The sequence below is a fragment of the Pungitius pungitius genome, chromosome 12, assembly GCF_949316345.1.
Source record: "Pungitius pungitius chromosome 12, fPunPun2.1, whole genome shotgun sequence".
Lineage (NCBI taxonomy): Eukaryota > Metazoa > Chordata > Actinopteri > Perciformes > Gasterosteidae > Pungitius > Pungitius pungitius.
Genome location: NC_084911.1, coordinates 10,940,396 through 10,965,853, shown reverse-complemented (window position 1 = coordinate 10,965,853; position 25,458 = coordinate 10,940,396). Strand labels below are relative to the sequence as shown.

General features: G+C 46.1%; 2 protein-coding genes across 14 annotated transcripts in view; one reads left to right on the top strand and one right to left on the bottom strand.

The window, feature by feature from the left end:
- The first annotated feature begins 377 nt into the window (after positions 1–377).
- Positions 378–1,592, top strand: ier2a (immediate early response 2a). Its single transcript, XM_037475932.2, has one exon. The coding sequence runs from the start codon at positions 596–598 to the stop codon at positions 1,187–1,189; it is 594 nt and encodes a 197-aa protein (XP_037331829.2). The 5' UTR covers positions 378–595; the 3' UTR covers positions 1,190–1,592.
- A 1,515-nt stretch (positions 1,593–3,107) lies between these two features.
- cacna1aa (calcium channel, voltage-dependent, P/Q type, alpha 1A subunit, a) overlaps positions 3,108–25,458 on the bottom strand; it is a 63,539-nt gene continuing 41,188 nt past the window's right edge. For 4 of the 13 annotated variants that reach the window (XM_062565810.1, XM_062565817.1, XM_062565819.1 and 1 more), the window contains 16 exons: positions 24,943–25,059; positions 24,716–24,781; positions 24,373–24,470; positions 24,068–24,218; positions 23,467–23,594; positions 21,929–22,025; positions 17,743–17,857; positions 17,142–17,249; positions 16,130–16,233; positions 14,399–14,514; positions 14,171–14,303; positions 12,329–12,442; positions 10,842–10,880; positions 9,011–9,224; positions 8,512–8,855; positions 3,108–7,385 (listed from right to left, as the gene is read on the bottom strand). In XM_062565810.1, coding sequence (XP_062421794.1) covers positions 6,552–7,385; positions 8,512–8,855; positions 9,011–9,224; positions 10,842–10,880; positions 12,329–12,442; positions 14,171–14,303; positions 14,399–14,514; positions 16,130–16,233; positions 17,142–17,249; positions 17,743–17,857; positions 21,929–22,025; positions 23,467–23,594; positions 24,068–24,218; positions 24,373–24,470; positions 24,716–24,781; positions 24,943–25,059 — 2,778 coding nt within the window. In that variant the 3' untranslated portion in view covers positions 3,108–6,551. Of the gene's footprint in view, positions 7,386–8,511; positions 8,856–9,010; positions 9,225–10,841; positions 10,881–12,328; positions 12,443–14,170; positions 14,304–14,398; positions 14,515–16,129; positions 16,234–17,141; positions 17,250–17,742; positions 17,858–21,200; positions 21,298–21,928; positions 22,026–23,466; positions 23,595–24,067; positions 24,219–24,372; positions 24,471–24,715; positions 24,782–24,942; positions 25,060–25,458 lie in introns of all 13 variants that reach the window. The other 9 variants (XM_062565811.1, XM_062565812.1, XM_062565815.1 and 6 more) reach the window with 9 other exon arrangements.

The window sequence follows — 25,458 nt, the reverse complement described above, 5'->3', positions numbered from 1 at the left end:
CATTTAACAGGCAGGTTGAAGTTTAATAGAGAAATTAGTTGGAAATGCACAGATCTTAGGGGCCATGTGATAGAAAATATATGATTAAGAGCACGCCGTGCTACTAGGTTCTATTCTTTCTGGCGTTTGTGAAATAATTATGTAAACAAGAAATGTTTGGAGTTGTGAGGTTTATTTTATTCCTCTCCTCCGGTTCGTAGTCGTTGTGGTTATAAACTTGAGCAGGGTGTTGAAATTATTTGGAGGTGGGTGTACGTGGTTTGTTGCTACATCAGCAGACGCAGATTCATTTGCTGTTCTCTCATCACGTCCAAGTTTCCGCACGGTCACATAAGCATATCTCGACAGATTAAAAATAGTCACGGTGGCCTTAACAGTTGCTGTTAGAAAGAGCAGACCGGCATGAGGCCGAAGGGGCGGGGCTCTTTCCTATGACGCCGAGGGAGTGACGTCAACAAGGTAATAAGTAGTTGTCCTGCTCCCCCGGTCTGTTTCGTGTCTGTGTGTGAAGTCCGCGGCGGATAGATTGAAAAAGAAAAGCACAAACGTTACCGTGTGATTGTTCGCCCGGGACTCATTTCAAAAAGCAGCAGACATGGAGGTCACCGCAGAGGCCAAGAGGATCATGGTCGTGGCTTTGGGGAAACTGTACAGCTCCCGCACCCAGCGAGGGGGTCTCCGTCTCCACCGAAGCCTCCTCCTGACGCTGGTCATGAAATCCGCCCGGGACATGTACCATGCGGCCCAGGCAACGGCGGAGTGTGTGGCCGCAGGACACGAACAACAACAACAGCAGGAGCAGCAGTCTACGGCCGAGGGGACCACGGAGTCCCCGGGCGCCCAAATGGAGCTCCAGGTCACCGCACCGCTCGACCGCGCAAAGCCTCCGAGTTCAACCCGGGAGGAGTTCGTATCCCGCGACGCGGAGAACAAGCAGAACAAGCAGAACAAGGGGAACAAGGAGAACCTGTGCCCGGGCGGCACCGCGCAGCGCTCCAGGAAGAGACGCGGCAAAGCGGCCACGGAGCCGGACTTCCTGCCTTGCAAGAAGGCCAAACTTGAGCAGGCGACGTGTCCCCTGCAGCTCGGCGGCGTGAATCCGCTGTGGCTGGACTATGCGAGTTGCAGCAACATACTGGGAGCACCCCCGCCCGCCGTGCCGGTGCACAGGGCCATTGCAGCGTGTTGAAACCTGGCGCACGTGAGATAAAGCGGATCAACTCAAACGGCGCGGCGGGGCCCCCCCCCGACCGCGGGTCGGCCGGACAGACGGAGACCCGGGATGGTGACTAGCGTGCGTGTGTGTGCTCTGGAAAGTCCCGAGCAGGACTCTGAACACGCGGCGGCATGTTTACGGGAACCACCCGAAGAAGCCCAGTGGTGCGTAAAGGTTCCGGGGACTTTTTGGCCTCAGTGCAGCTGGGGAGGGCGGAACTGAATCGATCAATCAATCAATCCGGATGGCTGCCTCGATGAAAATGTACAAGTACAAATGTAACATTTTGTGAGAGTGGGGACCAGTGCTGATTGCAGAAAATGGAAATGTAAAATGACAACTACCTCAGTATTTATTAAACATTTTTTGTACTGAATCTGGAGTGACGTGTGGTATGTTGACTGGAATCCACAAGAGAGAGAGTGGCAGCAAACAAGGTTTCATTTACAATGTCTCAAGTCAACGTATTAAAAAAACCCAAAATGCTGGTGGTGGTTTGTTCTTGGTTGCAAGAAGTATGTTCGACAGGAAACGTGGGTGTGAAGTTTGCTTCCTTTACCCACAACTTCCACATTACCCCCCCCCCCCCCCCCCCCCATACTGATTTACACAACAAAGGTGAGGAGAAGTCAGGAGACTGGACCAAAGAGTGAGGGGGAGGTTGTTAGACCATGGTCCAGGAATATATTTGGAAACAACTGGGGGTCCATTGAGCAGAAGGTTGGGTACAAAGTTCAATTATCTACAGACTGCAGTTGATTATTGTAAATAATCAGTAATCCATTACAGACTATTTAAAAAGATAAAAGTTGACCAATCAATGTAATTCCATCTAAAACGGGCTGCTGGTAGTTTTTTTTTTTTTTTTTTTGGAGCACACCCCTACAGACACTAAAGCGGGCCACGACAGGGATTCGCTGTGTTTTGTGGGGGGAGGGGGTTGTATTCCAGGAACACAAGAGGAAGGAATGTGGGGGGAGGTGCCTCTGAGCCCCACGAGGCCCCATCTGAGCTGCTTATTCTTCCGGCTGAAACCAGACCCCCCCTGTCTGTGTACACAGGGCCCAGGAAGGGGGGGCAGAACCGTCTGTGAAAACACACATGTGTGCCTCCTCATGTTTAGACTCTGAACAATTCTGCCCTTTCTTTGCTCCCTTTCCCCCATTCCCTCCTGCCCTCTTGTCGTCTCACATGTGTTCTCATTGTGCCTTCGGTTTAACTAGGCACATGGCGCTCATTCCCCAAAAAACGCATTAGGTTTCTTCATTTAAAGCTGAGCTCACGAATGGGTTCGAGCTGACGTATGTATTCACGTCAAATTATAAGACAACTGCGCAGTTCCTCTCGGGTCAACTTAAAATTCACTCTTGGTTTTAAAGCCCTTTCATTTACTTTCACTCTGAAAAGTTTTTTCCCCTGATAAAAGACCCACTTTTAAACACCAAACAACATTTAACAAAATGATCGACTAGATGGTAAACAGTGTGGAGCATATAGCAACAAACAAACCAAAAAGCAGTCCTATTTGCATCCGATGCTGGTGAAAGGGTCAAACAAAGCTAATATCACGAATAATTGACTTTCAAAACAATTAAAAATATGCCACTGTTATATTCATGGCTCATTTTGCTGCCCTTTTCGGAGGAACAAATGGATGCAGCTCTAAAGGTACACTGGAGGTTTTTAGAGTGTTGTTCACTGAGTGCACAACAGAGATTCCTGCCAACAGGGGGCGCTGTAATGCACTGAGAAATGAGCAAGCAAAAATAGACTGAAAGTTAGTAAATACGCACATTTTTCCCACAGGACACCTTTGAACCCCAAATGGAGCCACGCACGCCGACGACCCAAATGGCAACAGTTAGAGACTCAAGCAAGAAATGAGGCACAGTGGGTTTGCATTCTCTCTGGATTTTAATCTTTAGGAAGAGTTCTGTTTGGAATTACAAAATGCACTTGTAGAAATAGCGGTGAGACAGCTTGAGAGTGCGACAGCTAAAGATAAAAGTGTGAGAGAGACAGAGTTAGAGAGAGAGAGAGAGAGGGAGTGCGTGAGAGATCAAAGGTTCCACAGCCAGTTTTAATGAGCACATCATCGGAATTGGCTCCTGCACCCTGTGACCCCCACAAAAAGTAGAAGGAAGAATACACCACCCGAACTGTACTTACTTTTCTTTGCTTGTATATATTTTTTAAAACAGTTCCTATTGTGGTGTCGCAAACATGGTTGTGTTGTGTCTCAACCCCATGTAACAGACGAAAATAAACTCTCACCAAAGTCTCTTTTGTGGTTTTATTCTTTAAACATTTTTTTTGGTCATTTTTAACCTTTTTTGTTTTCAAAAATAGAAGAAAAAAAGGAAACGTTGCTTTTTAAAAACATCTATCTACCTATATATCTTTTTTTTTTTTGTTAATTCCTCTGAATTCATTAATCTGCTTTTTCTTTTATGTCCTGAAGATGACTGTTAACCCACGGTGTGGCATGCACATAGCACATGCATTTCTGGAACTAGATATTTTTTCCTTGTTTTTTTTAAATCTTACTTAAAAAAAAAACTTTTTTTTTTTGTTTCTCTTCTCAGTAGCGGCTATACATTGCTTTTTGAAGACTTTGTGTGGTTAATCAGCGTGTTAGTGGTTTCCACTGCAGTATAGACACAAAGATGGATGGTGAATGTTTTGGGGGCTTTGTTTCATTCAGGGGGGTGTCTGACAACACACACGCTCACGCACACATACAAAAAATTACAAATTTAAAGATTGTTACAATGATTTGACTAATACGTTTTTTAAAGATTTCAAAAGGATTTTTGGAGAGAAAAAAAAAAATAGAAAGCAAACTAAGCATGAAAACAAAACACCAAAAATGCATCTCTAACACATACTTCATACACACACGCATACATGGAACCCCCACTAACACACACATACTTACACGCACACACACACACACACACACACCACAACCAGCAGCTACATACTCGGTGTGCTTTCTGATTTGAAAAAATACTTGTCTGTGACATTCCACTGATGTTGGAAAGACACTAATAGGCAGTTTTTTTTTCTTTTCCTTTTTTTTTTCGGTGCATTCTCTGGTCAACGTGTGATAGGCCTCCGAGTAGAACGCGGGCCAAACCAATACAAATGATAAGAATAACGTTTGGGTTGACAGTGGTGTGCGTTAGTGACGTAAGTGTTGGATTGAGGCACACAAGAGTAACACACGGAAATAAATACAAGATATACACGAGTGATGCACACGGATGTTTTCCATGACCATGACAAGGCCAAGACATCTTTTCTCCAACCCACCTGAACGGCTTACAAGTGAGAGAATGAGCTAAGCAGTTTTCTTGGGTGCGCGTATGATCACAAGTGAAGTTGGAGGAGAAGTACAAAAAACTAGAGGGTCGGTGTTTGTCGTACAGCACCACTGGAAGGTCACAAGCGGTGGTGGAACTCTGCTTCAGCGTCCGCAGGAGAGAAGATGCATCCGTTTAAACTGCTGTTTTTTTTTTAAAGGGGACTCACAATGAAACTCCCCCATTGTCCAAATTCCCGTGACGAGAAAGGCAGAACTATCGACTGCTAGGGATTATCTCAGCATCATGCATGACCTGCTGACTCATTCTCCCACAATGCAACTGTGGGCTTGAGCTCCACCCCGGGGTTGGAAAAATGATTAGCTGAGCTCCGAAAACAAACAAACATACAGAACAGATATCAAACCAAACAAAAAGAAATGGATAATCTGTCCCATTATCAAGATCATCATGATCATTAGAAGGTATCACATTATCTGCTCATCCATCATTACGGTCAATAACAAAGAAACAACGATGAAGAGTTTCTCTCCTTTCTCTCGGATGTCTCTGTTTCAACCCCAAACCGTGGAAGACTTTGAGATGTAACTGTTTGTAGGACTTGTTCGCCAACATGGACATCGCATATTCTATTCACTTTTACCCTGCTTCCCCGTTACGGTTATTACAAAAGGTTTGACTCCACAAAAACAATGTGCAATTCCAGCTGTATCAGTGGCAGGCATCTCGCACAGGATATTCAGACAAGCAAGCAAAAAGTAATCATTTCGTTGAGTTCAGTTAAACATTACGCCGATGAACCAATCTGCCTATAACTTCCTGTCACTTGATTTGAGTGTAAATGAAGGAAAGTGAGAGGAACGTCATAGGGAGAGAGGGAGAAACAAAAAGGAATTTTTAATCAAAAAGAGAGAAACCCTGCAGACCACAACAGAAAGGACCAATAGTATACCCCCCCCCTCCCTCCACATACAGTAAATTTTTATTGATGCTATTATTATTTCTTTTTTTTGTATCATTCATGCAGGATTCCACAAGGTGTACAACTCCGCAAGTCGAAAAAACGAAGCTGTGTGGGGTGCAACAGAAGAATCAAGCTTCAATGTTTTAAAGAAGTTAAAGAGAAGGAGGAAGAAGAGGCAGGAATAGAAGAAGAAATGCCGCAGAAAACAGCTATGGGTTTGTTTGTTTGTTGTTTCTGACGCCCCATCTCCACGTTTCTGTTTTTCTTCTCTCACAGGGCAGGGCTGAGGTTGGTTACATTGTTTTTTTTTTCTTCCGGGGGAGGGGGGGGGGGGCAGGGAACAACGTTGTACATCCCAAACACACCCATCCTGTCGTCTAGATTTTGACTCATCGACCCGGTGCTACAATCCACAACTCTTTCACCCAGCCTCCTCGCCTCATACAGGCGGAGGGCTCATTGACAGTTTTTGTTCTTATTTAAAAACACAGATGATAAAACTCATCAATATTCAACTGGTGGGCGGGAGATTTGGATTCAATTCTTTTTGCAGCTAACTTAACTGAAGTTAGCTTTGAGATGCAAAAAAAACAACAACAAAAAACAGTGGTCTTTCTTTTTTGTCTCTGCTTGTAAAGTGTCTTTTGTCGAGTCGCAACTCTTGACATCTTGTAAGTGGCTGTAGCCTCTCGTTGCCCAGAGGCGGAATTTAAGACACACAACGACCAGTGTCCATCAGCCTTCCTGCTTGCATCCTTAAATACTGTAAGTTTGAGTTGGTCTTATTTGGCATCAAGATATGAATGCAACAACAACGCAAGCAGAACACGGAGGTGGTCGCCCCTCAGATCCTGCCTCTGCATTCTTGTTCCACCCCTTCATCCTAAAACCCATCTCTTCCTCTAAGCCCAGCATCACCTGGCGGAAGAGAAAAATATTCAACAGGCAAGAAAGAAAGATTTGTGGCTCCCCATGGCGGTCAGAGCCCTGGCTCAGAGCGTCCCACCATCACCCCCCCCCGGCCCCCCCTCCCCTTCCCCAGAGGCTAGCACCAGTCATCGTCCTCCGTCTCACTGTAGGGTTCATGCATGCCCTTGCGGGGACCTCTCGGGTGGCCGGCTGGAGGGGGGACCTTGTGAGGCCCCGTATGCGGGGGTCCATGGGGGTGCGTGGATGGCGATGACGAGCGGTAGCCGTTGGGCAAGCGGCGCTGGGCGGCGGGCTGCATCTGGCCCGGCAAAGGCCCCGTCAGGGCGGTGGTGGGGGGCGGCGCTTGGCCAGCAGTTCTGGCTGAGACGCGACCGGGCTGAGGGTGGGGCTGCGGGTGGGGGTGGGGGTGGGGTTGGGGGTTGTTGACAGGGTGCGGCTGCGGGGGAGGGGGCGGATGGGGGTTGTGGGGCTGTAGTTGTGGGGGAGGCGGCAGAGGGTGGTTGGCTAGAGAATGGGGGTGGGGGTTGCCACCCTGCGGGGGGTTCTGCTCGTAGGCAGGTGGTTCGTGGTGGGGCTCGTAGTCCTGGTAGTCCTGATCGTAGAAGCAGCCATCGCCTTCCACGGAGCCGCCTCCTCCACCCGAGTCCCCCCAGCGGGCTGGGGGATGATGACCTTGGCGGGACGCGCCATGGTGAGCCATCGGCGGGGGGCCAGCCGGAGGAGGACCCTGCCCTTGGGGAGGCTCAGGAGAAAAGCGGCGGGGGGCTGGGGCCGGGGGTCGGCCCTGCGCCCCCCCAGGTGGTGTGGGCATGGCCTTGCGGACCACGGGGGAGTAGGTGACATGCGGCCGAGGCGTCGCAGGGGTCTGAGGCAACTGTCGACGGCCTCGTCGGGGCGTACTGGTCCCCGAGGTTGAGGGGACGGGACTTCCGCTGACTGAACTACTGCCCTACACAAAAAGTGAAATAAAGCAAATAAAAAGAACGAACCACAAATTCAACGACAGAACATGTAGAATAAAGAGTGTGGGAAAGGTAGAGTATGAAACAAAGGGAAAGAAAGAATGCAAAATAAAGAGGTCCAAAAAGACCCAAACGAGACCCAAAGCAAGAGGAAGGATAGAAGCACCAGTCATAATGTGTATGGAGTGGAGGAGGAAAGGCAGGAATGACCAGAGGATGTGGACAAAAAGATGAGGTTCCAAACAGCACCGTGCAGACAAGCCACATGTCACGCAGAGGAAAGACAACAAAAGACGACAGGAGAAAAGAAGGGTAAAGGGTTGATTTCTGGAGCAACAAATGGGGTACAGGGTAAATATGATGACTAAACAGACTAAAAATGTGTTTGGTTTCAACTTGTTGTTAGTGCGCTGTAGCGCGTGTATGCCGTTCCTTTAACACACAAAGGCAAAAGAGAATAGGGGGGGGGGGGGGGGGGGAACAATTCTGCCCCAATTAGTCTGCGTTTGAAAAACAAGTTATAACACAAACAAATCAATGTACATATGACGGAACAGTGAGCATCACAGAGGTTATTCAGGAAAACTTGATCATCTTTTTGTTTCCAAATTTAATAGGGAAAGCTTTAGATGATTGGTGTTTGGGGAGGATGCCGTAAAAGGAAAAGTAGTGGAGGGAACATGAGGGAACATTGGCACTTAAAAACATTAAGGAAGGGAGGTAAAGACAGCAGTCAGGTACACAAATATACATTTGTATGCATATTTGTTTGGTTTAACAGTGATTTGATAACAACGACTTGTACATTTACTTGTATTCACATAATTATATGCAGAATATTGAATATATTTGAGTGCATGGACTCAAACATATTCAGTGCAGCTGCAAAAAGTACAGTGGTCCTAATTTATATTCTTCATCATACCCCATTCTTTCTTTGGAATTGTGAGTTTATTGTACTTATAAAAAACAGTGTGTGGCAATAACTAGCACCGGTTAACCAGTCAATCCAACTAGAGGCCCCTTTTTTTTTTAGCATAACACTGAAAATGTGGCCACGTCAATCTCTTTTCAAACTAGACACCACATGCACACAAGTTCCCAAAAGCCCACCTGTCTGTGCGTCATGCACTCGCGACCCTCGCTGGGCGACCTTGACCAGCGGCGGTCCCTCTCCCTGTCGTGCTCCCTGTCGTACTCCCTCTCGTGCTCCCTCTCGTGCTCCCTCTCGTGCTCCCTCTCGTGCTCCCTCTCGTGCTCCCTGTCGCGGGAGTTCCTGTGTCCGTAGTCGGCCCCTCGCTCTGCTACGTAGCGCTCCTTGTCCACCGAGCCGTGGTGGTGGTGATGGTGGTGGTGGTGCTTGCGGTCTTTGGACCGGCCGCGATCTCGGTCGCGATCCTTGTCTTTGGACGTGAGGTCCCCCGACTGGGTGGTCGTGCTCAGGTCTGTGCCCAGGCCTTGGCGGTAGAGTCGAATGAAGCCATTGGTGGGTGGTGGAAACACGAAACAATGCTGTTATTATTATAATGTTGCATCTGCATTAACACGGCGCATCATGCCATTGTTTTCTATACATGTGGTTATCTGCATGTGTGCGCGTGGTCTTTCACACCTGTGTCAGCCTCCGTGTAGCGACAGAGGGACCTTTCGGATGCGCGATGACCCCGGTCTTTTCGCCGGTGTCCGTGTCTGGAAGTTCTCCCCTCCTCGGGCACGCACTCCATGCTGTAGTCGTCCGCACCGCCTCGGTCTCTCTGGCCCCGGCCACACCGGCTGTGGCCCAGCGACGAGGCCGAGCGCTTCATGGAGCTGCTGTCATTGATGGTCTGTGAGCGAGAGAGCGAGAACCCACCGAGGACGGGAGGGAGAGAGAGGGAAAGATGCAGGGAGAAAGGTTTCCTTTGATTGTCGAGTTGGTGTTGGCTGTAAGGCTTGAGGGACGTTCTGCGATGTGTGTGTGTGTGTGTGTGTGTGTGTGGGTGTGTATGGCATCCGTTTCTAGAAACCCAATGAAAGCCCCTATTAGTACTATTTAGACTAGCTCTATGTCTGCATGGAAGTATCCCCGCCCTATGGAATGCATGCATTTCAAAATGTATACAATTTATAGGGCGGGGATTGGCAAAAAGCAGACATGCTGCATCAGAATTATTTGTTTAATTCTCAAAACAAATTATTTTTTGTTCTATCTGTCATTCTGCACCAACCTGCTGAACAGCATCCAATGTGAAGAACTGTTTTAAATTAAAATTAAAAGACTAATAGAACTATTTTATTTACTAAAATGAACTATTCATGATAGTGTTTTGGATCTTGTATGTTACCAGACAAATAACGTAATATATGTTTTAAGCATTCAAATCACAGGCTTGTGTCTCCATTCCACCTGTAGTGACCACCAAAGTGTTGAGAACAACTATCTCAGGGCTGAAACTGTAGTAATAGCCGAACCCTGATACAGAGGAAGAAAAAAAGTGTATAAGAGAGAGAATAATGTGAAATAAAGTAAAGGAGATGGTCTCAAACGGGCATGCCTTCCATGCTTCGGTAACTTGCTTTGTAAAGTAAAAAGGAGATAGAAATGTCACTACGTCTTGTCCCCCTGTCCTGACCACCCAAAACCCGCAAAACGTGACACATTCCAGGCTGCACAAAACTCCTCTATTTTCCTCTACTTTGCTCCAGCCATGCAGGTCCATAGGGGTTGTCCTGAGCCATCTAGCCCAACGAGAACCTCCTCTGGCTTCGTACTCTGAGAGATGGGACAGCAGGACAGAGCCTACGGGGTGGGCGACCCGGGTCACGTAAACCGCATCGGGTTTCTGCAGTGCTGGATCCCTTTCGGCTGCTGAGCCGGGCCAGTTCCCCAGTTATTGTGCATCCGACAAATCAACTGCCAGGTGACGGATGTGAATTTATCACCGATTCATCTGGCCTCGCAGGAGTAGCACTGAGAATCCCAGCAACGCATCAACTTGCACGCACCTCACATTCTCTTACACAGAAACACACTCCCTCTTAAACACATTTTAAAACTAATTTAGTGCATGCAGGTGTGAATAGAGACACAGACATAGGCGGGGGGGGGGGGGGGACGACGACATTGACCACATTGTTATAGATTTGCACACAGGCATGAAGACAGATAGCAAGAAAGCACGAGAGAGAGCCGGAGACACGGGGGGGGGGGGGGGGGCACGGGACAGTGGGGCGCGACTGCTGATGATGGACAGGGGACGTGCACAGTTTGGAAGCTGGCCCCGTATCGGATTTGGTCATGCCAGGTCAAAGGTTGCCCAAATCCATCGTAAAGCAAACCCCTGTCGTGACTGAAGACAAAATACGGAGAAATGGTGACAAAAGAACTTGCCGGAGGGTGCGAGAGTCAAAAGGGAGAGAAAAAGAGGAAGAGAGAGACAAGACAGGGAAGACAGGGTACATACACTGAGGTTACTGCCACGTTGTCTCCCTTTCCTCCGCTGCTGTGTGAGCACAGAGAAGACGCGCACACACACACACACACACACACACGTGCAAAAAGAGCCACAAAAGGTGTGGTCACACATGGAGCATTCGCACAAGACCAAGAAGAAGGAAGACAGGAATGGGTTGATTCACAGTAAAAGAGAAATGGGGTACAGTGGAGTAAAAATAAAAACCAAAGAGAGTTAGGTGGAGGTTCAACAGCGGAGAGGGGAAAGAGGAAGACAGGAAGAGGGACAGAGAATAAGAGTTTGATTAGACACCGAAGAAGCCGTGAAGGTGGAAGAGAAACACTTACCACGGAGACTGGGAGGGGGTGGGGGGGGGGTTTATAAAACAGGGTTATATAGACAAGGTCACCATGAAAATGCTCAAACAACAGCCCTACGGTCACAACAGCAATGAGGACAATCAGCAAATTACACACACAGATGGATATCCATCCACACACGCACACGCACACACACACACACACACACACACACACACACACACACACACACACACGCACACACACACACACACACACACACTGATACACTTAACTCAGCCTGACAGAACTGCAACAGCGGGAGATTCGTTACACAGAAAGAACTGTGTAACACACACACACACACACACACACACACACACACACACTGATACACTTAACTCAGCCTGACAGAACTGCAACAGCGGGAGATTCGTTACACAGAAAGAACTGTGTAACACACACACACACACACACATGCACTCTCACACTTATGCACGCAAATGTAACGCGTAATCATTTACTGCTGGCTCCGGTCCGTATTGAAAGAAAAAAAAAAAAAAAAAGAAAAGCCCTCAAAATCCAAAGAGTTCAGCACGTGCTTTGACGGGAAGGAAGAGACAGTTTAGTACAAAAACAAATCAAGAAACGATCAGGGTCTTGACTAAAAAGAAAGAAATTAGTGTGTAAGTATGTATGACGTGTGTGTGTTTGTATGTGCCCCCATTTGTATTTAGAAACATGTTGTGCGCATAAGACAACCAGAGCACTCATCGATGGTATGGAACAAGATAAAATGCTTGAGTGTGTTGGATGGAAACGGGACACCCATGGATAAAAGTCTCCATGCAGGAGGCAGGATGAGAGGAAGAGATGAAAACAACAGAAGATGAGATGAGAGCAGAAGGTCTCACTTTGCCTTGCTGTGGTCCTTTAGAATTCAAGATCGGAGGTCAACGTTTGAGGTTAGAGCCAGAAATATGGTTATGAAAAATGAAACCGTTGTTCAGAACCAAAGGAATTTGTCAATAAGGCCTTTCCCCAACAAGGATTCCACTAACCACGGCAATACATGTTTGAGAAACAAATCAGACCTTTGAGAATGTGATGTCTAAAACAAAAGATGAGGAACGGAGACAATAAGGGGGGGGGGGGGGGGTGAAAGAGCGAGAGTGGAAAGGTGAGAATGCTGCTCACTTGATTGTCGCCTGGGAGGCGGGGCATGGAAGCGGCCCTGCCATGGCCTTCCATTGGTGGAAAGTGCTCAGTATCCGAGTAACCATCTTGCCCCATCTCTCTCATCTCTACCGTCTGAAAGCAGAGCAGGAGAGCAGGAGATGGTGTGACGGCTGCCATGAAAACTGACGGAGTAGTGGGGTGGGTGGGGAAAGTTTGTTATCCATAGAAAGCAGAGAATTGAGGGTAAAAGTAGTAGAATTTGGTGAGTGTGTGAGTGTGAGGAGGGACTATTTTTCTTTCTTTTTCAATTGTGCGATGAATGAAAAAAGGAATACATTGTTTGGGTCGTAGGTTTATGAGTATACTCCAAATAAAATCTAATTTGGGGTTTAAAAAGGCTGCTGTCAAAAATGGAGCGGGAAGCAAACGCAAAGATACTTTCTTTAATGACATCAATGGCAGATGAAGAAGCTTGGGAGCATGAATGGATTTGAAGGGAATCCCGCAAACTGATCACGTGACACATACACACACACGTTTGCAGGTGCGGAGGCAAAGTACACTAATTGCGTTAAAACAATTGTGGTTTACATGAACTGAAGCTATCAAGTCATGAACCAGCATTCCACCTTCCCCCCTCCTAGTATTACCAAGCAAATTCCCCCCAAAAGATGTGAAAGTCTATTTTGTTTGGAGTATACCTTGACAACTGGAAGTGGATTTGGCAGCTGGTACTATTTAAAACAGAGACGTGGAACTTTTGACTTGGAACATTTATCATTAGCAGATCGGACATTAACTGTGATGAAATAAAAAACTCTAAATCACGGGTTGCCCAATAGGTCGACTAGCATGACACCCAAACTAATGCTAATGCTAATTAGCGATCCCTGCTTACTAACGGACGCATTAGATTTCATTCCAAAGCAACCCAGGCTGACCAAGAATGATTGGGATGCTGCTGACAGATGAGAGCACAGCGCTCATTACGTTCCAAGGTTTGGGTGGTGTTTTTTTTCTGTAAAGCCATTTGGTGTCTCATGTTGTTTGTGCTCTAACATTTCATTTGCCTTATTTAACTGTAGGTCATCATTCAATCTAATCGAGCCGACAGCGACTCTCTTCTATCTAGTTTAAGCTTCCCCAGACCTCTGTGAATTGATGTAGAGAAGTGTCTATGTCATAGGGCTGACCCATACACAGACCTGTCAGGCCCTGCAGGAGGTCTACAAGCGGAGAGGTTTATGATGGCATGAACCACTCTGAAGTCAGATAGACTCTGAATGAAATGTGGAAACATACGGCGAAGGAACATTTGGTAAGTGACGGGCTTGAGACATGAAACTGGTGAAAGAAAGGTATACTGTCATGTCAATGCTGACTAATAAAAACCAAGCGAAGGGAGAACCGCAGTAGGATATTTAACTACCGGCATACATTCAACCATAAGTTCAAAATACTGATACTGATTTATCTAGAATGGAGAGTTAACACATAGAACAAGAAGCAAACCAACTGCTGTATCTCTACTTTATCTTCAGTTATAATCTGAACCCACAAACCCAATGTCCTTATGTCTTCCCCTAATTCACGTAACACACAGAGAGGTAATGAATAACAGGGACACATATCTCAATGGAGATGGATTTGCAACTACATAAAGATCATAGCTCATTTATACATTCAAGTGTCCTCAATGCTTCTTTGGGAGTTCATGTGATAGCGATGACATGAAAATAAAACACGAATGTTGAATGGGTCGAGTGTTTGAGTACTTTGTTGGTCGTATTTTATCATTTGTACGGTGTGTGAATGCTGTTTGACGTCGTCCCGGGGTGTGCGCGTGTATGCCCTCTCTACCTGAGAGTTGCTCATGCGTCCCAGGCCGTCCTCAGGGTGTCCCTCGGGGGTCCAGCTGCCAGTCTTCTGGGACATCTCCTGGGCACGAGCCGTGACCCATGACTGGCTCTCCGGGACCCCCCCCTCCACCGGCCTGTGGCGCACACATAAACACACCATCCCAGACAAACCGTTCCTCAATTTGTTCGCAAAAACCACCTCCTCCAAAGTAAATCGTGACCAACTCACAGGCTGTTGACCGTCTCTGTGGCCTCAGGCGGAGGCAGGGCGTTGTTGAGTCCCGGTCCCCCATCCTGGGTGGGGGAAGGAGGCTCCACGCGCTGAAACAGTAATGGCGTTCGATTCTGTGTGAGATATACAACATGGCCGTCGCCAGCTATCAGGCAGACTGACAGGGGAATGGGGGCAGAGCAGGGAGCACAGGGCAGGTGGGAGAGGGGGGGGGGGGCTGTCGGCTGATGCGAGGCCAGGCAAAAGGGGTAATGAGAGTAAAAGGGGTGGAGTCTTGGGCAATTGCTGCCCAGCAGCTAGCGGAGAAAGAGAGAGAGAGAGAGAGAGAGAGAAGGGAGGCATTCTGGGAACTGCCCGCCCGCCGAGGCGTTCAGGGCAGGACTCTGACCATCAGAAGGCTTTGTAAGGTCCAATAAGCATGTGGAATTCACCCACTCCGTATGCAAGTATAAGAGAATGATCATAATAGTGATCATTGCAGATTCCATCTGATACTTAAGACAGAAAAACAGAACCTATGTCAAAAAGATGGAATAAAAGAGGGCCTCGTTCAAAGGTCGATGGAGGACATCATGGCAGAGACACACTAGAACAATCCTGTGGATGGGAACATAGAGTAGTTGAAATGCAGGATTGGACAATGCTCACTGCTACGTTCACCGTCATTCATTTACAAGTCGTCTCCTTAAAACGTCTAAACAGTCCTACCTAATAACGTCAACTTACACATGTCGGTAAGGTGAAGAAAATGTGCACACCAAAAGGTCCTCTTTCTCGTTACAATTTATCATCTTTGAGCTTCTTGATTTATAAAAAAAAATAAAAAATAGCGGACTGCGGAGGTAGGATGAAGAGGGTGAAGAAGGTTTGGGGATGTTTGAAGGACGTCGGTGCAACAGTATCTTTGCACGTGCAATGACATATCAGGTGGGTGCGTGTCCTCAGAAGCATGCATCTCTTATGGTCCATGCTGGATGCATAAACCTGTTAAGGACCATTATATTAGAGTTTTGATAAAACCTCATCATTTTGATTCACTCCGATAAAGTACAGCAAAATCAAAGTTGAAGGGATCACCTTTGTCGCTAACCTTTAGGGAAAGGTGCAGTAACGATGCAGTCATGATGCAAATCTTTAAGTCAGCTAACAAGTACATGTGATGGGGAGTGCGGAGTTACAGCATCTTTTACAGCAGTCCACACGAGGACAAATGGAGCTCGGCTATGTTCTTCAGGCAGGGGCACCTCAAGGGCTCTGACTACAAACTAGCCTGCTGCAAGCCAGACCACGAGTTCTGGGGAGAAACTGCTAAATAGCTGCTACACTCTGATACAAATTATCTAGTAAATTAGAATTTTAAATCTTGAGAAGAGTATAATTATGTTAGCATATTTTTTTTGCCAAAACACAAGAAAGCAGTAAAAAAGCAAATACAGTAAGTAATAAACTTTTCCCAGCAGATGGCAGCACTGTTTGTCTGTTTGCAGTAAAGAGTGTTGGATTTGTGTTTCTTGTGTGTTTGCGCTATTTTTTACGCCCCCTTTTAGGTGACTGTCCACATCGTTATGTCAGCCTTTGTTTGTTTTTTTCAGAGGTTGTCACAGCCCAAGCTTATATGAATGGGACTACAGCCTGGCAGCCTGGAAATCGGTGCAGTCAGTCTGCCTTTGACTTTAAAGGGTCGGATGCAGGTAGAGTGGAGTGGCATTCCCCTTGAGACAGCAGTACCTGCTCATCCCGAAGGGCCTGCGACCGCTTGATCTTGCTCTGGCGGTAGTACTCCATGATCATCATAGCGGCGTAGATTTTCCCCACTGTCAAGTCTGTGGCTGCTGAGAGAATGACAAGTTACCCTGCAAGATTAGACCTTTTGGAATGGACCCTGAGCGCGAGGAATGGTAGAAAGGGGTGAGGCATGCACACAAAACGGAGAAACATCTCACACACAACATTGAGCAAGTAGTCTTTTCACAGAGAGATTTTTTTTTTCTTTTTTAACTGTAACTTACTTTAGTTTTACTGTGTATAGCATTTATAGTTATCACAGATAGAACCTTGCAATCAAAGCAACTCATTGGGATCATAGACAATTCCGTCGCTCCAGGGAATCTGCAATCAAGTGGCCGCGAGAATCAATGCAAAAGTTATCAACAAAAGTCAAATGAAACAAAAATGAATGAAAAATAAAAACTGTGATATCTTGACCTCTTCGGACTTGATTGCACAATACATTCTGATAGCAAATATCCTGCATTTCATAAAGACTACAAATATACGCTATGTTCTAAGAAAGCACAGCAATCCCAGGGGACACAGCTGACTGCCCATGAAGTGAAAAGACGTCTATAGAGGGTTGATCTATAGTGAGGCACCCTCTGATCTGAGGCACAGAGAGAGACACGGGTTTGGGTGTATTCCGCAGCTACATGTTGACGACAGGATAAAGGGAATCGGCTGGTCGTTTGGTGTCTACGTGCAGCCCGAGCTTTTCTCAGTGCATCTGTTGCGTCTTTGTCGATCTGACGTGTGTGTATGTGTGAGTGTGTGTGTGTGTGTGTGTGTGTGTGTGCGGGAAAAACGTGCCAGCTGTATCAGAGGGTGCAGCAGTTAGAGAGAGACTGACTGAGAGAAGCGGTCCTCAGGTGGCGTGAAAGAGAAACAACGTTGGAGCAGTGGGCGGCGCACAGGGCGGCTGCTTCCAAGCCACATCGCTGCGCCTGCACAACACTCTGCAACTTACACTTGTGTGGTGTGACCAGCAAATCCAGAGTCTTCTGGGAGAGGTTGGGCCAGATCGCCATCATCTCTTTCCTCAGCTCTGCGTCCATCTGGTGCTTGTCAATGCCACCTAAGCGGATTCATCAAGCACGCGCATGCACGTATATACAGATACACACGCACATATCGATTACATATATCACATGGACATTAAGGACATTAAGTTCCAGCACACGTATTAATGTTTATAAGAAGCAGTTTCACGCAAAGATGCCAAACCATTCACACCCATTCAGATTGATACAAAAATGTGTAAGGGAAAACAAGGACGGACAAACAAACACAAGATTTGTATTAGTGTGTGTTAGATAATTGCTGTCATCACATCGTAACTGCATTGAAAAATGTACATGAGTGATTCAGTTGACTTGAAAGAACGTCGATTCTAAAGGATCTCAAACACAAACTGCCATAAACACCCCGCTGTAATCCAGCTACTGTGAGAGAGGCGTCAAGAAGAGATTTGTGGGTGCAGCACAGAAATAGCAGACAGCACTGCACTACGGGGGTATAAGACGGTCCGGTGAAAATTGGAATCAAAGGAGGAAAGAGGGATTCCAAACCTTCCGCGCCCTTGGCGATCTTGATGTCCAGTGCTGTGCGGATCAAGGCCATGAGGGTGGAGTTGAAGTGGACCGAGTTGTCGTCGGCCACGGGCAGATCCATACGAAGCAGTCTCTGTGGGAGAGCCAATCAAGGGTGAGCGGTGAGAAAATGGGGAAGCAAGTGCAGTGGAACGTTTGTGGAACCTCCAGGTGACAAAGGGGGGGGGTGGGGGGTTGGGGAGGAGGGAGGGGTTTGGGTACAGGAGTTTGAAGGAGCTTTGCATATCATCTGAAGCAGGCCCCGACTCCGTCTGTCTACCTTCAACCAATGGCTCAGGCTCAGCTCGTGTCAGGTTAGGAATATTTTACTCAAAGTGACGACACTTTTTTTTTAGGGATTTACAGATTTGAATCCGTTTTGTCATATGAGAGAACCTGTGAGTGCAAAAGATTTTCTTCCTTCAACTTGTATATTCATTCATCCTACAGCTATAACGTTATCGATGCATGTTTGTTGAAATCCAAAAAATCTCACAGGTTGGTTAAAACTGGCCATCTTGAGCCTTGCAAAAAGTAACAGCAGGACAGGCTGAGTGGCGGGTAATCCAGAGCTCCCCCTGGGGGTTTGGAGGTTCACAGTGAAAAACAACAGCGACCCGATGATTACCCAATAAACAAAAAACAACGGAGGGACCAATCTAAGGAAGGGGAACGTTGTTTATTGTTTATTGGTTTGATCCTTCATGGGTCTTGTTGGTTTTTTAATTGAGACAGTTACACAGACACACACCAACTCACAGGTGACAAGAGTGACTTTCGTGTGTGTTCGCTGACAGGAGACGGCGACAACCCAAACATGCAGCATATCATGCCTCCCCCAAATCCGAATGAAATGCCTCTCCTTTAATCCATTCATCAAAACTCTTTCATTAAATCTCTATTACGCCCCCCTCCCCCAAACCGTCCTTGCACATCCCACCCTCATGCAGCATGCGATGCACACACACACAATATGCCTCCCAGGACAAGCAGCTGCACAGCCGTACACAGGAGGCATCCTCTGTTGGCGACATTAAAATGAGTTTGTGAGTTGTTTTAACGTTGGTATTGTCAAAAGGGAATAAAACAATTTGTGGAAGATTGGGAAAGGCTGAAAATAATAATAGAGCATCTTGCTCCTATGCTATTTATCTGATGTCTAAAGTATGAGAAATGGGCACAGACTTGGAGTGTTAACAGGTGAGAGAGAGCAGCATTCTGTGGAAAAAGAAAGAAGATGAAGAAAGGAAAAATGGCTACCATGAAAGAACTGTTTTGGTGGTTTGGTTGTTGAGGCCAAAATAATCCAGGTGTATGTAAAAAGTATGAGGAGATAATTAATCTATTATCGATTCCGCCAGAAGATGTATAAATATGATATAATAATAGTTTATAGGGAAAGCCTATGGGGCAAAGATGATAGAGAAATAAAACTCAATAGGCCAATGGGTTATGAGCTGGAGCCTGTAAATAGAAAATGTGACCGAAAAATAGACAAACAAAATATTAAATTAAGAAAAAAAGAACATCACCAGACTTAGTTGGCGGTGTCTGTAAGAAAGCGTTCCTGTCTGAAGGCTCTGCTGTCCCTCTTCGGGACAGAGAAGATCAAAGGTTAAGACATGTGGAGCTGGATGGGTCATTGTTCTGTGGACTGTTGGAAGGTCAAAGGGAAGGTTTGGATTTCTCTCATTGGCAAAAGGCTTTGGATAGATGGTCATCATTTGAAAAAGGGTCAGGGTAAGATGTTAGGGAAGCCAAAACGAACACGTAACTACTGTTTGGGATAGAGGGTCTATCTTTTCATTCAGGGAGAAGGCTTTTAGGTAAAGATATTTCAGGGTAAAACCAAAGGATGATGGGAAAAGGAAAGCATCAAACGTAAGCTTGGGATGAAAAATAAAGTGCAAAGAACCTGGGTCAAATAATGTATTTTAGGCCACAATGGCAACCACTATTTATTATTTTAATGTAGGGCATCATACATGGACATTTTCTTTATGAAAAAATATCATTAGAATGTAAATTAAAAAGAGTTTGGTAGGTCCTTGACTGGCAACCTTAAAAACCCATTAGCAATGCCCTTGTATTGAAGCCCGATCCATACGGAACTGTAACAGGTTTAAGATGTCAGTCCTATTTGCCCCAGGTCTGCAGGAGGAAGAGAGGGGAGTTGGATAAAGCATGGTTAGCGATGGAGTGATCTCTTGTGCCTACAGGCTGTTTTGCCAGCTGCCCCCCCCCCTCCCCCCCATTCGAGGCTCACAGTGATCTGCCAATGAGATGTTTTTCATGAGAGGTGTTATATGAACATGTGGTAACATATCCATTCATTTGTTATCATTTCCTACGTTTCTACTCTGATAACAATTTGTCGAAGATGATTTGTTTCTGTGCATATTTGACATACAGGGGTCTGTGCATGGGGGCTGGTGGTGGTGGTTATTGACCATGCAGAAGGCAGGTGAGGGTGTGGTATGTGTGGGGAGGGGAGCAATATGCAGAGATGAGGGGGGTGGGGGGGGGGCTGGAAACAGAATAGAACTGCATTGACGACAGAACCGGAGGACAAAGAGAAGATTGGACTTGCAGATAGAAAAGGCTGCTCGGGGGCTTGGAGCTGCTACATGAAGGGTGACAGAAAAAGAACCGCTTCGGTATCGCGACCGAAAGCTCTCTGAGGTAAAAAAAAAAAAAAAAAAAACGCTTTACTGAGACAAGCCCTTCTGCTCTCTCTACCATTAGAAATAACACATAATGTCTGTGTAGGTCGATAGGACTTACTTCTGTGTGTGTCTTTGTGTGTGTGAGTGTGTCTGCCACATCCACAGGACGGAACGAGTCAGAGGACGTAAGTCTAGCGGACCTTCCAAGCCCTGCTGCACACGCATGTTTCTGTGTGAGAGCACGTGTGTCTACATGGGGGGGGAAATGTTTGTCTGCTTAACTAACATCTTGAGTGCTTGTTGTAGCTAGATGTAAAAATATATAAATATATATATATATATACTACTGATTACTTTACTAAAATGACACTGTGGATTTCAACGTGCATGGCTTTCGCGTGTTTGTGTGAGTGAGCCTGCGTGTCCGTCGTACACGGCGCAAACGAGCTGAGAAGGTCCCTCTTTTTCGTCCCCTCCTGTGGATATCCCTCCCCCCCCCCTCCCCCGCCCGTCTAACCCTTCACCCTGGTTGTTCTTGCTTACCCCCGCCCACCAGTCCCACACCACCACACAACGCCACAACACCGACCAGCCCACCCCCACGCTTTCCACCAAAAGAAACAGAAACAGAACTAAAGAAACAACGACACTAAATTTGACACCACGTTGAGCGCTTGAATCCCTGGCCCCACCCTCCTGGACCCCCCCCCCCCCCTCCCCCCACCTCCGGCACCCATAGGAGACTCGGGTAAGGACGGGCTCCTTTCTGACCTTGTAGGCCACCCGTGCTGGACACCTCTTCCCGAGGCCCAGTGGAGGACACATGTGCCTCAGCATGTCATACATTTCCCTGCAACTGATCCTGCCACTGCATCATCGGCCAGTGCCGTCACCCCGTTAACAAAGGCACAGAACAGAGGGAGAGATGGAGGCATTCAGATGGGGGAGAGAGATTGATTAGAGTTGAAAAGAGAGAAGATGATAAAAAAATAAAAAGTAGAAGAACAAAACAGAAAGACAAGGTTATTGGGCTGATTCGGGGAGGAGGAAGGGGAGGAGGAAGGGGTGTCAATGCAGTTTCTGTCTTTCCCCCAACCCCCGAAGGAACCAAGAACAATGCAACACTACAGCGAGCAGCCGTAGCTTGCTTCATTATAGCCATAGCTCTAAGCAAAAGAAAAGAGTATCCGGGAGAAAAAAGAAAAAATATATATCTATATCATTTAAAAAAAACATTTTTTTTAATGTGGTCAAACTTTGGTTTAAAAAAAAAAAAGATTTTTCTCCCAGTTCACTTGGTGCACTTCACATGCTTCCCTGGGTGTCTGCATTGTCCCGCACATTCTCACAGCAGTTTAGAATGCAAGTCGATAATGGTGGAAAATAAGTTTTTCAATAGAAATGAAAAAGAAAATAAATAAAAAGCGGCATTCACTCCATTCCTGGATGCTGTGACTAGCAAGTGTGTTTGAGAGATTTTGTTTGAATGGAAGTCAAACCTTGCAGGCCACCCTATGGGGGCATTTCTTGCCTAAGCCGAGAGGCGGGTCGATAACTCGTAATAAACTGTACATGTCCTTATAATGAATGCGCCCGCTGCAAGAAGAATACAGGGGAATTAAGAAACACACACATACGCACACAGGGAAAAACACACACACACACAGAAAGAAGAGAGAACAGTGGGAGGTAGAGCACAAGATTGACAAGTACACAGTATATGAAAATACTTTACAACATGTTCACGGTAAATAGCAGACTCTGTAGACACATCTGCACCTTAATGAACCTATAGAAACGCTACACACACCTTTACGGCAGGCCACACGTTACTAAATGTGGTCCTGAGCATCTCTCTTTTTCTCTCTGTTCATTTTTCGTTCTCTGTGCCGTTGGTTTGGCAGGCCTTTCCTTACGTTCTCCGGTCCAACCCCTAACTGGATGTGTGCACAATGTAATTAAGGACTTGCAGGCCTAGAGTAGAAAAACATGTGCTTGGGGAAACAGCTAAATGCTTAATAACCGCTTGTGATATGCAGATCCCCTCCCTCTTAATTAAATATGTGTTTAATGTCAGTGTTTTTTTTTCCCTGTGCAGTGGTCTCCATTTCATAGCTGCGTTGGGTTGAAAATAACATGTTCGATTTTAAGGAAAGAAACGGTTTCTTGTTGTTGAGGGAAAAACAGATAATCTGAGTAGTGAAAACCATGTAGTTCAGCCCTCGACAATATGCGATTAAATAGTTAAGCCTCTCCGTTATTTTTTTCAGATAGCGGTTTTCTTGTTTTAATCTTTTATTCATCTTTCCTGTCCTCTTTAGAACATTGTAAGTGCAGTCTACAGGTCACCATGAGGGGAACACACAGGCACTGGAATACAGATACCATGAAACAGCAGGTCTCCCTGAGACATTTGCACTACTGAGTAACTTTTTTTCTTTACCACGTAAAGTTTGTTTTTTTAACAGTATGCAGATTCCAGAGGAGTGAGGTTTGGGAAGGAGTAAGGGGCATTTCAGGACTCTCACACAGAGAAGAGGAGGAGGAGGAGGAGGAGGGAGGGGTTGTACGGTGTAAGAGAGATAACCAGATGCACGATGAGGTTATGCTCGGATCCGTTACAGCCCCCTTGCATCTCTTTCGCTAGAAGATTCTGTTCTTTTTTTATGGGTTAACACCGGTGCTTTGTTGCTCTTTTGCCTTAAACAATGCGTGCTGATGTTTTACACAATTAAAAACTCACACTCATTTACAGCACCGCTGAGCAGTTACAGGTTTAATTGCTCGGGCCTTTCTCTGGAGTAATATCAAAACATATTAAAACAAGCAAAAGCAATAGAAAGTTACATAAGTAATGTCTTGTGGTTCTATGTGGACTTCCGAAACAAACACAACCAGAAATGTGATGCACGGGGTGAATAAGTATTCATAAAGGGTGCATCATGTGACTGCTAAGACCCGCCTAATTACTGTTTGGTGTAGATGAGTGTGTGTGTGTGTGCATGAGCACCATGAGTGCATGCACATGATCACTCACCAGGCAGCAGGATCATACTCGGCCCATATCCTGACATACTCATCCAGGTGGTGAGGTCCCAGTATGGAAGAATCTCTAGTTAGGTACTCAAAGTTGTCCATGATGACGGCTACAAACAGATTCAGCATCTTCACGCGGAAACACACACCGAGGTAGAAAGGGTCAATATCTGATCCGACAAACAGAGCCACTCGAAACCTGATTTCACAAAATCCTCCTAAGAATAAATGATGAATGAATAAATGAGTTTGTTTTTTTAATGGAACAGCTTCAAAAACAGGTTGAATCAATTTGTAAATTACCGACTTCCGTCACTAGGAGCTGCTGAGCAACTTGAGACACTGAGGATTCGCAATTCTGGTCAGATTACAAAATTAGTGTGTCCTTCCCATCGGGACTCATGGAATAGTAACACCTTGTCCGATAAAGTGTCACTGGCATAACAAGGTATCCGCATGAAACATTCTTTTTGCAGCTTTCCATGGAATCTGATCAATGGGCCTCTTCTCCAGAATTGATATTTTGTTTTGCTTTTACTGGATCATAAAATAGGCACAGGGTGCATTGGACATGGATGTTGCATTATGCAATATATACTCACCAAAAATGAACAGAAGAAGATAAAGGAGACAAAGTAGAGGTAGGCAAACTGGCTCCCACACTCTGGCTCGTTATTCCCCGACAGAGGGTCACACCCTTTGCTCCCCAGACACGAAAGCATTATCTCGTGCCACGACTCTCCTGTTGCACTCCTACGACACACACAAAGTGACTTCATTAATCGCACATTACGTCGGTGTTTATTCAAGAATCCCGTCATTTGTTCAAAAGATAATGAGGTTTCAAACAAAGCAAATAAACACTGTATGTAGATTCACACACACACACACACACACACTCACGTACCTGAAGAGCAGCATGAGAGCCATTACGAAGGTCCTGAAGTTGTTGTGCTGGTTGATGGCGCTCTCTCCGTCTTCTTCAATAGCGATATTCCCAAACAGCTGTTGTATGCAATCACACTGTTAACACTGAGAACACTATACCTGTTTATTTGCAAAGCAGGGCCTACAAATTCAGTTTACTTTCAAATGTCCACTTCTCATTATGAACCATATCCTTACCACTATTATCACCATCATCGTTCTCTTTATGTGCATCGTCCGCAGGGTGACTATCCCAAACAAATGTAGTATCTAATGTACCCTAAAAGCACCGGAGCAATTTTTGGGTTGAGGCGCTCACCCACCTGCATGCCGATGATGGCGTAAATGAAGAACAGCATGGCAATGAGCAGGCAGACATATGGCAGTGCCTGAGGAGAGACGGATTCATTGTTTGGTATTAGGTTGGACACATATGAGTGCACTGTGCACAGTACACAGAACTGCACCTGGGCATTACATACACAATACTGGAAATGGGAATTTCTCTTGAGTTTATAAATGTGAAAGTGTGGTATAATTGGGTGGAAACCTTGAAGGACTGTACGAAGGTCCAGAGCAAGATACGGATGGTTTCTCCCTGCCTCAGCAGCTTGATGAGACGAGCTGCCCTGAACAGCCTCAGGAAACTTAGGTTGATGAAATTATTCTACATTACCGCCACGACGTGACCACAGGGAAAGAGCGACACAGAGAGGAGGGGTGTATAGAGAAGTGAGATTCAAAGTAATGAAAAGATTGCAATGGAGAAAGGCGAAAAAAGATGGAAGGATTTGGGGTTGGAACAAAAGGGAAAGAGTAGTTAGTTGTAATGCACAGAGCGCAAACTGTGTTAAAACAAACAAACAAAACTTCGGAAAGAGCAGTCAAACCCAAACGGAGGGAGATTCAAACGAAGAAAAAAAAACGAATCAGGAGCCAAACAAGTCAAAGCAAACCAAACTCAAATCAGCAAGGCTCCAACAAGCTTTTCATATCCATTGAGTTAGACGAAACCAAACCAAACAACACAGGGGAAGGGAAATCATCCAAATCTAACTAGTTTCAT

Excerpts from the sequence above, each read along its gene's own strand:
- ier2a (XM_037475932.2), top strand. The coding sequence starts at position 596 with ATGGAGGTCACCGCAGAGGCCAAGAGGATCATGGTCGTGGCTTTGGGG.